At 38.3% G+C, this 11764-nt stretch overlaps 1 protein-coding gene across 1 annotated transcript; it reads left to right on the forward strand.

Moving 5' to 3' along the window:
• The first annotated feature begins 10665 nt into the window (after positions 1 to 10665).
• LOC113774197 lies at positions 10666 to 11558 on the forward strand. Its single transcript, XM_027318759.1, has 2 exons — positions 10666 to 11282; positions 11399 to 11558. The coding sequence occupies exons 1-2, from the start codon at positions 10666 to 10668 to the stop codon at positions 11556 to 11558; spliced, it is 777 nt and encodes a 258-aa protein (XP_027174560.1).
• The last annotated feature ends 206 nt before the right edge of the window (positions 11559 to 11764 follow it).

Consider the following 11764-nt stretch of genomic DNA (forward strand, 5'->3'; position numbering starts at 1 on the left):
AATGGATATGCAGCACATCAAGCATAACATGTACAAAATGAGTGTCATTGATCGGTAGAATAATTGGACCACCCTTGCAGTCCATAAGTAACAGTTGGGTAGCAAATTTTATGATACGAAATATGGGCCGCTTATGGGCCATGTTTTGGGTTGCAAGAGATTGAATCTTTTAGTAATAGTTAGTAGTTTATTTTCCAGATTTCTATGTTATTTGCTAGGAATAAATTCGGTCCAAGACCTCATGTTGAGTTGGATCCGATTTATAGAGTCTAGACTCACTATTACTTAAATTGGTTAATTAGCTTTTATTGGGTTATGTTGGGCCAGCTTAAAGCCTTCATTGGATCGATTATAAACTGACCATTAGATAGTGGATTTGAGTAGTGGAATCGGGCCAAAAAGGCCTAGCCTAGCCGAGTTACGGTTTTCAAGTCACTTTAGGTTTTCAAGTTGTATGGCTATATATAGCCAAGGCAAAAGACCTTCATGGTTAGTTTTTGATGATTAATAACATTACATTGAGAGTTCTCTCAAAGCTTCATTGAAGCACCTTGAATATCTTAGATTTGTATCTTAGGTATTCAATTGACTTATCAATCTAGGATCGCGCTAGATTGTGGCGTCTTTTACAAATACCGAGGTTCGTTGACCACGTGATCAACGGGTTTAGGTGATCCACTGCGTTCGTCGTCTTCAACGTGAGTCTCTACCTTCTAGATCCAAGCCTTTTTGTACGGGTTGCATCACAAGGTTGGTGCCGTTCGTATCATTTTATGCAACAAAAGATAAAAGGATCAGCCTACAAAAGCCCCTAACATCCATGTTGATTTGTCATGGCTAATTAAAAGTGTTTTGGGCTCGAGTCCATGCTGCCAAATTGTCTTCGATGGTAGACATTCGACCTTCAACAGCATTCACTCTCCCATCCAACCTATCAACTACTTCACGCATGGCACGAACTTTGCTAATGACTGTTTGAAGCAGGTCGTGAACGGTCGGGCGAGTGGTAGCCTGAGATGTGCTTGCTGCATCGCTGGAATGCATGTGTTCCTCTTCATCCTCTTGCTCTTCGTCTCCCAATTCCTGTTCTTGGCGATAGGTGATTCAATTGATTGTGGCTTGGTTCACAATGCTTGAAGCAAAACTGTACGATTCACCTGTCAAATCTACACTGAAGTGCTCAAAAATACGCGTCAAAGTCCTAGCATAGGGTAGTGCTTTCTTAGCCCCCTTAAACGCTGCAGTTCTTGACATAGCCTCGAGTATGATTGTAGATATCGAAATCCCTGATATATTGCCTAATCCAGCCTCTATTTTGTCTAAGAAGTACACATCCATTGCCCAGACTTCATTCTTGCTGTTTGAAGCCAGAAGAATGTTGTGATTAAACAAGTACACCAATAAACTATGCCTTAACCTTAGACTTTTAGTAGGAATATGTGCTGATTCCATTCTTACATCCTCAGTCACAGGATCCGCTATCTGTTTAAAAGCATTAAAGCTAGTGCTATACTTAGGGAGAGTCAACTCGAATTACCATGTTGGATCCCCTTGGACAATGTACTTTCCATGTTTAAGCACAGGACCCTCGTCTATTGCTCCCAAAATCTCAGACAAAGACTGTCTTGTTAGAACTATATGTACACCTTTAACATAAGTCTCTAGTTCGACGGAACTGGCAATTTCTTTATTCGAAATGTTGGCATAGAATTGCCGCACCAAGGTCGGGTAATACAGTCGAGGTAAATCCAACATACAGTCCCACCCCATTGTTGCAAACTTCTCTCGAAAGCGATATAGGCCATCAAAGTTAGGATCAAGGTCGACTTCAGCTAGAACCGTATTATTAGCACGAACGACGTACCAATCTTGATTTTCAACAAAACTGAACCTAGATGCATCAAAGTTTGGGACTTGACTGATGCTATCACCACTGTTTAGTTCCCGACTCCTCTTACCACCGCTTCTCTTCCTATTCCTAGGTGGCATTGTTACCTAATTTACATAAATTGCACAACACAGTCGCCCTTACTTGTTAAGCATTATTTAGGTTTGTGGCCATGATAAATTATGAAGTACCAAACTAGTTTCAAGGGGCCTAGGTTTAACTACTGATGTGGCTCACATCATAAGTGCAAACATAAAAGGATCGGGCATCAGAAGCCAAACATATAACCAACTACTAACCATAATGCATTAAGGTCTAGACGTTATACACTGGCGAAATGAAGTAGCAACATATGCAACACACCATTCCAGCAACAGATCATGAAGTTATGTTTAATCCAAAGGGGTTTGTAATAACAATAGAACTACGGAAATTTACCAACTTTCTGTCAGTCTTTGAGCGCTGAACTCTTGCAATCCCTTCCCTTAAATCGTCTTGCCAATTTATCCAATCTGGTTCGAACGATTGCAATCCTAGGGCTCGACAACGCCGTTCAATTGATAGGCACTTCTATCAATTTATCCAATCGTGTTCCAGTATTGTCAGCCGATGTTCAGCAGACAAACACCGGTGCAAAGCAAGTTTAACAAAATCGGCGCCGGTGTTCAGTGAGTTCAGTAGGTAGCCTTTACAAACCAGAAAAAAATCGGCGCAAACCCACCGGCCATTACCGGTGCCGGGGTTTGTACAAGATAATCTTAACAGTTGGCCATTTTCTGTTCTATACACAAACATCTGTGGTTTTTTTAAACAAATTACACAACAGGGCAACATAAAAGATATGTATAAGCAATTCCTAGGTATCCGAACAAAGTGGGGAACACAAAAAATATCGTTTAACCATTCATACCGTTCAAGCATTAGAGCACAATACATATATATCTTGCAAAATTAGTTAAGCATTCAGAAACTGTCGTTCATCAACAGTATTTTTTGAAGCATCTTTACATAGTAATTTATGTCCAAATATGGACTAGGCCTATATAAGCATAAAAAAGTAGGAGATCTGTTCCCCATGAAACACAAAATAAGGGCCAAACTATTTGTTATACATAACAACAAAAATAACAAAGCTTTACTACATTTTAGGCACACCACCATTCAAATGTTGAGTCGTAACTATAGTCTCCCATTCCGGTGGTCATACATATGATCAGTTATGGCCATCCGGAAAGCATTCCAATCACGTTGTGCTGTAGCAGATAAGTCTATTTGCTGAGGTTGTGCATCGGGATCCACATTTATGTCTTCAATTTCACCTGACTCCCTTGCAAATTAATCATCCTGTGGATGCTCATCCCTAATGAAGTTATGTAATACACAATAGGCAATTACCAATTCTACTTGTCTACTTATCATATAGTTTGGCGTTGGCCCTTTCAAGATCGGGAATCTCGCCCTTAGCACTCCGAAGGTCCGCTCAATGACATTGCGCAGTTGCGAGTGCCGATGATTGAATAGCTCATACTTACCTCTTGGTCCTCCTGCTCCGCCGCCAAACTGATCTCTTTGGTATCTGTGTCTCTTATATAGGGCCAAAAAATCAGGCATATTCTAATACGCCGAGTCGACAAGATAGTATTTACCTACAGGTTAACACAGACCAAAGCTAACAATGTTAATTAATAGCACGATCTGTTTCCCAAGAGTAATCCCAATTTGAGAGTTGTTAGATCAACATATTGGTGAAGGCTAACTTAACCTGCAGGTGGCATTGGAAATAAAGAATCAGGGGACGGGACAGCATGTTGAAAAACTCTAGCGTCATGTGTACTCCCTTCAATGCCAGTATAAATATCAGTGAAACGCATGTCGTGGTCACAAGCAACTAGCACATTCTGTGAAATTTCACCCTTTCTACTACGAAAAGCATGTTGCCGTTTCAGTGGCGCAGAAGCAGAAATCAGAATGCCATCTATAGCACCAACACAGTCCTATCATGCAGGCAGTTTTAAGTATATGTTAGTACTAAACGCTAGCTATCAAACACCAATCGCATCCCCTACAACCGAAATTGTAGACGTGACAAGAGGTTGGAATGTTGGGACAAATAGAAGAGTATACCTTAAACCATGGATAGAAGCTGCTGTTGTTGTATATTTTGGGATGCATAACAATCTCGTTCCTCGGCCTTATGACAATCGGGCCTAACTGCACAATAGGTTGCAATGCCTCCATTCTATCATCGATCTAGTCTTTTCCAGTTTGTTTAGAGTCACGACAATGCCGCTTTTGGCCAACCATACTAGTTAATGTGTAGCATGGATTCAAAGGTGCATTCACACCAAATAAAGCTAAAAACTCAAGTTCATCATCATCTGATGATGAAGATGAATTTTGTCCTTCACTTGCATTATGCATTATGTCTACTACAAATAAAATGATATGGTTTCCAGTTACAGATACAAATATGGTAGCAGAAAGTTGCAAGTTTCAAGAATTGAAGGACATACAACCGAGAGAAAGACAAAAGATATATTTTGTGAAGGGAGAAGGCGCAAATGGAAATCAAGTTCATATCTCATGGCTTAATCAATGAAATGTAGCCAGGTGTTCATAATATCGGTGAAAAATATAATAAACTCGCATTTTGCCCTATAAACAATGAAGTACAAATGCATACAAACATCTAACTACGAACTAATGCCTTATATAACTGAAAATGTTGAAAATAGCATCATACAACAGCTAAGTTAACACAGACCAAGTGCTCTCCAATACAAGTTTAACGGGCCTACGTAAAATAAATTGAGGATACATCAGCAACCTATCAAGTTATAGGCTATTAATCCATGAAATCCTCTGGGCAGTGGACATTGCTATAAACATCTGTCTCCAAACATCTTCCTTAAAAAAAAGTGTATGCCTTATTGGCTTGACCAGAAAGGAGGAATGTTTTCAATTTGTCCATTTTTTGTACACAGTTGGCGGCGGAGAACTGAGAATTGGGGTCAGGTGAATTATATGATCCAGACTTACTGGAGTAGTATTCACGCTTTGCCTCAGCTGCAAGGCCGAACTCCTCATAACCACGATCATATATTTCATCATGCTTTCTCTTCTCAGACAAAGACCTTGAACCCTCTTGCAAAGAAGAGCTAGCTCAACTATTTTTACGTTTCCCCTTCTGGGCACCCCGAACTTGTGGCTCCTCATCAGAGACAGCTTCACAATTCTCAGCATCTACATCAATTGGCGTTTCCTGTATAGGCACAGACCTCTCTGTACCTATTGTATAGTTACCCCCATTTCTACCATAGTTCGTTTGCCTTGATCAGGCCTCTTCCCCAGTTAGAGGTGGGTCATTAGAAGACTGGCCGTAAGTTCCTAGGGCGCCAATATATTCAAAAAGTTCAATCAAATTCCAGTAATGGTCGCTGGGCTGATTCTTGATAATACTTATGTCTTTGTCCTACACAGAATAGGCAATGGCAGAATTGATAATTAAAAACATTATATCCAAGATAAAATCCTAAGGAGTATTAGATAATTGGATTCACTAAAAGGAAGTCCCTAACCTGGCCATAGTATCTCCAAACATAATTTGGTGCAGCAAAGCACTTAAATGTTTCATTCCATCCTATGCCAGTTTGGCCCCCAATTTCCTTAAACAGGCGGGCAACCCTCATGAAACTGCAGTACTTCCTTTTGACTTGATCATAATCGTATGACATATGGCTAAACCTCATGTTGAGTCTATTCCGCACATCCTCAAACACACAGCCATTAATGTTATTTTTTGACAAGTTGCCCACTTCCTTGTGTTCCTGCAACAGCTGAACATAATAGCACTTTATTTCGTATTTCCACTTGGCTATGGCAATAGAACCCCCACAGCCATTTGTCTTGCCTCGGGCCATCTAAGAGGTCCAGAAAAAAAAGTATTATTAGTCGACCATTAATGGGAATATCCCAAGGCATTAATCACAAGTACAAATAGGGCAGTCATTATAAAAACTTGTGCTGAAGTGCGATTATGGTAGTACTTCAAGCACACCTCAAGGTCGTTTGAGCCACTCTCTGATTGACAATAGTTGCTGGTACTAGAACACGGCGTAGGGGAGTTTCCTAAATGATATGGCTAACGTTAGGGAAAATAAGGTGTAGTACGTCTAAATGCAACCCAAATATGACATATATACGTTTTGACAAAATTAGTATGGACCCATGGCAAACATAAGTAATTCACCTTTTAATTTTTGGGGACTCGAAGACATCAAACGGTGTGACCGCGATCGAAATAGATGCAGCACAGATCAGAGGCTATGCCAATGCCTAGAAGGAATGTAACCAAAACAAAGACGTTGTAAAAAAACTTATGCTGAAAGGATAAGTTTTATATAAGACGTCATTGATAATATTAACCTATCGCAACAATGGTTTGGATTGCAAGGCCAAAACTTTCTAAAAGAGTCCGAGGTCTTCCAAAATTGGCCCCCGTTTCAATCAATCAAATTACATTCTATTATACAATTCCAATAAGAGACTGTTGCTTCTTTTACAATTCTAGACAATCATTGATACTAATAATGGCCAATTTGGCACCTATAATAGATAACACACAAGTAAATAGTATACAGTAGAGGCGTGTTCAGATGCAAGAATATGACAAACAATGGCATCAAATTTTAACACGGCAAACTGCGGATGTGCTTTCATAAAAAAAAAGATTCATATTGGCAATATGTGAGAAACTTGCTACTCGTAAGGGGTAGTCTTATGGCGGAGTCCATGCCCAAAAAACACGAAATGGAAAATTATCGCCACGGTAAGACAGCAAAGCAGCAAATTACCCTACAATAGTATGAGGCACACACCCAAAAAACAAAAAGAAATCATCGACAACCAATTCAAAACTTATAGGGGATTAAGCGGGATAGGCAACTTCGTTTCACCAACGAGAAATAGCATTAAGGTTAGACGCATATCTTGCAACTAGTAGTCGAAATTACCCTCAAATACAATGCTACGAAACATTGGATTGCTTAAAAAGAAAGTCAATTTCTGCAGCAAAATAACCACGGGCAGCATGCCCAGCCCTAATATCCGTACAACTAACCCCAATTTGCAAACCCATTCAATAGTAGAAATTCTTGAATGCACAAGTTTTGCAGTATAGTCGAAACCAAGAAAAATGCTGCTTTTCGATCTAATGCAAGTAAAAAGGCACGAACCTGGTGAAACGACAATGTCCGGTGCAAAAATCAGCTTTCTCTAACCTCCGAGAACTACCAACGTTTGAGCCTGTTGGCAGCAATTGACGGCAGCACGAAGTAGGCTCCCCCCCTCCCTCGTTCACAACTTTCTGCGCTGGAATAAATGGTTGGTGATCTGCTGCAAGATGCTCACAGAAAGCTTGGGATCTGAATGATCCGTCGAATCTCCGAGGAGGATTTCGGTGAAATGCGGGAGATGAAAAATTGTTCAAAGGATATGTTTTGAAACAAAAATTCAACCAAAAAGCATTATGGCAAGATTCCTGACCGTTTTAAAGAAAGTAAAGTAAGGTAGCTAACAGGTATATGTTTTGTCAGCTACAGTCCAAACAGTGCAAATTTTGGTGGGTAATTTCTGAAGCTGTGAAAAAAGTAGACGATTTTTCAGTGAAAAATTGTGGGCCCCATCCTACAGAAAATAGCATTTTTCCGTGGAAAATGCAATCCAAACAGGGCCTAACCATTCTTAGTTTTTAAATAAAATAAAAGGCAAGAATACAAATAAAACTGACTGAAGAGGAAATTAATTTAACTACTAGTAAACTATGTTCTTAAAAGACCAACTCTGTACCAGCTTCAAAAAAAAAAAAAACTGTGTGCTAGCTTCCCTTATCGTGGGGCTTCAGCAGTTTTTCATTGAAGCTACGAGAAAGAAAGAAAATGTCACAAATAATCACTAATTACACATGTACAATAATTTAAATAGTTTCAATTGTATTATTCATACTTCTTTTCAAATATTATCAGAATTCTTTTGCTCCATTTTGTAGCACCTTTTTCTTTTTGCAATTTTACTTGTTCTCCTTGCTCAAATTCTAATATACATTGAAATAATATAAGTTGGATTTGATATTGTGTAATGAAAAAGATTTGGAAACAAAAAGGATTTGAAAAATAGATACAAACCTTTGCATTTATTGAACTCCAATATTGGGCAAACATAGGCCACTAGTCATCTTCAACTCTTAGGACAATGTGACAAATACCTTCATCATTTCTCGCTTACCATGCAAGTGGTTGCCACGCCGTAATCGATTAACTAAAGTAAAATTTAAAAAAGAAATAAAGAAGGCATAGCAAGGAATGAGCTAATTAGCTTAATTAATTAATGTAGATCGGAAGAAATTACACATAATTCCCATGATTGAAAGGTCAGATGTTCAAATGCAATTTTCTTGGTACAAAATTAAGCCTACATTAAAAAAAAGATCCAATAAATAAAGTAATTAAGAAGGCACGAAAAAAGTAACAACTTACCATGCATTCATATAATCAATCAACAAAGACACCATATAAAAACATTGCGTTCTCAACAATCATCTTATACATCTAAAAAGCGTAAAATGGTGGACAAAATTTTTAAAACCCAAAGTACTCTAGAAGTTACAAAATTGTTGTATCAAAAGAATAACTATTAGTAAATTGTTATAAGGAGGCATAAAGTTTCTCAAAAAAAAAAATGTAGAAACCAATAAAATGAACCAACTACTTCTTGATTGACATCTGCCTAATCATTTTATAAGTGCAGGATAGGATTTCAAATTTGGAGTTAATCTGATATGAGAATAAGATTTTCAAGTTTGTCCATAACCATTATTTTATATCTAAATTTTGATGATATATAACAAGTTTATCTAATCATGATTGAGAGAGAAAGATAATATTTGTATAAAAAAGGGTAAATTCTCTTAAATAGGATAAATTCTAACTATAGAGGAAGATAAAATTTGGAGATTATGAAGTGAAAAATTTTGAAAGATGATGTATTTTTTTAAATGTAGGATTTTAAAAGATATATGATTAAGTGGATAAGATATGTTTATTATGAAAATTTAGAAAAAAAAGATCTTATTAAAACTAACCAACAAAATAGGACAACCGGAAGAAAACTTGACCCATAAATGCTGTTCAATTAAGCATGCCAAGTAAGAGCGAGAAACAAGCCTAACAAAAATAGCTACATAACATATGTCTATTTTGAAAGTTTGGGAAGAAGTGATGTAACTTGACCGACAAGTAAGAGTGAGAAACATGTCTAATTAAAATAGCTATTTTCTATAATTCCTTGTATTTATTTTCCAAAATATAACACCTGAAATATAACTTAATGAATGTCCTATATATATAAATATTTATACATATATATTTATTTATATATCTATTGCATGTTGGGTCATCGTTGAGAAAAGTTATTCAAAATAAATTATCAATTTGTAATGCTTAATGCGATGAGTAATATAATAAATGCAATGCCTAAAAGCAAGATCTCTTAAAATTATTATGGGTTAGCTATTCAAGATATGTAAGTGCATCAAGACAATAAATCTAACCTAATAGGAGGTAGAAAAATATTAAAAACATAGTAATGGAGTCTACGAGTAGCGATTCTTATGTAAAAGAAAAATGGAAATGTAAACAAGTCAAAAGATTTTTTTTTAAAAAGTAAAAATAAATTAGATTATATGGGTCTATGATAAACTAGAGACAAAAAATTCAGGAGTCATGGTTAAAGAAGATGAAGAAAAAGACTGCCTCAATCTTAATTTTGGGTTAACAGTTTTGGATTTTGTTAGTTCATATATTTGATGAAATAAAATGTGCAAATGCCATACCGCATATCCTTATAATATATAAGAGGCACTTCTTCTTTATTGTGCAAGCCGTTTTCATCTGCTTGCTTGGGGGCTTTTTTTGTCATTTGCCCTGCATAGTGTTGCCTGTCTTGCCTGCTGTACTATAGTCTTTTGCATGTGCGTTGGTTCAGATTACGGTTTGGCCCATTTGCTTGAGCTTCAGTCTTTTCATCTGCCTTCAAGAAGGATGTTTTGGTAATTAGGTGACTCTCACAATAAGTGTATTGACAATAATAACCCAAAAAATGCCTTTTGTTTGGTGTCTAGACAACCATCTCTAGGCTAGGATCGTCCTTTTAGCCCAAAAGGAAGTTTCCAGGCTTCCAACTAGGGCTGTTCACGAATCGGCTCGCGAGCGGCTCGAATACGAGTTCGGTCAATATGTCAAGAACTCATCAAATAAGGCCTTGTCGTTTTATTCATATTGTTTAGCGTTTGGTACACACAAGTCTCAGACACAAGAAACGGTGTCGTCCCACTAATTGACAGTTAGAAGTAAATGTAGTCGGTTAGGAAATAATTGCATAAATACCCTCCATTGATTGTAACAGAAGGTAGTTAGGATTTTTGTCTGAATATGTGCTAATCCCAATTCTTTCTTTCTTTCTGTTAACCCTCATTCTCTATCTCTCTCTCTCTCTCTCTCTCTCTTTCTGTTAACTTTCCGATCACCATTGAGCACCTTTGAGGCGGTGCAAGCTCAGAGCCTGACAGTTGGCATCAGAGCAGCCGATCCTTGGCTGCTGAGGGAGGAGGACTGCCATGGCGGAAAGCACGAGATACCGAATCTTGGAAGATCAACTGAAGAAGCAGGAGAGTCGACTCCAGGAACTAGCCGAATAAGTCACGACAGAGACTCCAGGAGGAGATGGAGAAGAGTAACAAAGGAGTCCAAGAGAATGAAGGAGGCACTTCTGAACCTCTTCTACCCACCCCGCCCTCGCATTTGCGACTAGCAACTGAAGCTGAACTAGCAAGCCACCAGCAGGAGTCCAGAGGTAGGGTATTCACCCCTAATTTACCTAGGTTGAAGTTGTCAATGTTCTCGGCTGGGAACCCCAGGGAATGGCTTAGGAAATGTCACAAATACTTTTTGAACTTCCAGATACTTGCTTGCCAAAAAGTAGACTTAGTAGAAATGTTCTTAGACGGCAAAGCTGATAACTGGTTCCAAGGGGTGAAACTAGCTAAACCTGGACTGAATTGGGAGGAATTTAGCGAGTTGCTATGTGAGAGATTCTCGGGAAAAGGATCGCTCGACATAGTAGAGGAATTTAACAAACTACAGCAAATAGGGACAGTGCAGGAATATGAGGAAAAATTTGAAGAACTAAAAACTTTGATGCTGACCAAGAACCCCAAACTGGATGAATCCTATTTCGTCTCCAGTTTTATCAGTGGATTGAAGGAGGAGGTCAAGCCCATGGTGAAGATGTTCAAACCACAGACATTGTCTAAAGCATTTGAAGTAGCAGAATTGCAAGAGTATGCACTAGAGGTACAAGTAAGCAGACAAAAACCTCGGGCAAGATTGCATTAGAGCCTATGTTTGGGATGTACAAGGGTCAAACTAGTGGACATAACCTGCCTAGTTCTTACAGGTTGCCTGCAATAACTCTCAATGTCAGGAAGTCTGAAGCTATACACAAGGAGGTTGGAAGGCTCTCAGCAGAAGAACAGCAGTACAAACGCAAAATAACCTGTGCTATAAGTGTGGAGAGAAGTTTGGGATGGGGCATCAGTGTAGGACAAAAGATCTGAATTGCCTAAGTGTTGAGGAAGAAGAGGAGACTGATTTTGAGGATGCAGTGGGGAGCAGGATGAGCTCACTGGTAGAGTTGGTGAATTGGCTGAAGTATCACTAAATGCCTTGTTGACCTTGGTTGATCAGTCCTTGGTTTTGATGATTAACAAACCAAAATGTAGATTTGGACTAATGTTTTTATGTGAGAAATTTGTTAGAACAG

This window comes from Coffea eugenioides, chromosome 6 (assembly GCF_003713205.1).
Source record: "Coffea eugenioides isolate CCC68of chromosome 6, Ceug_1.0, whole genome shotgun sequence".
NCBI classification, from domain to species: Eukaryota; Viridiplantae; Streptophyta; class Magnoliopsida; order Gentianales; family Rubiaceae; genus Coffea; species Coffea eugenioides.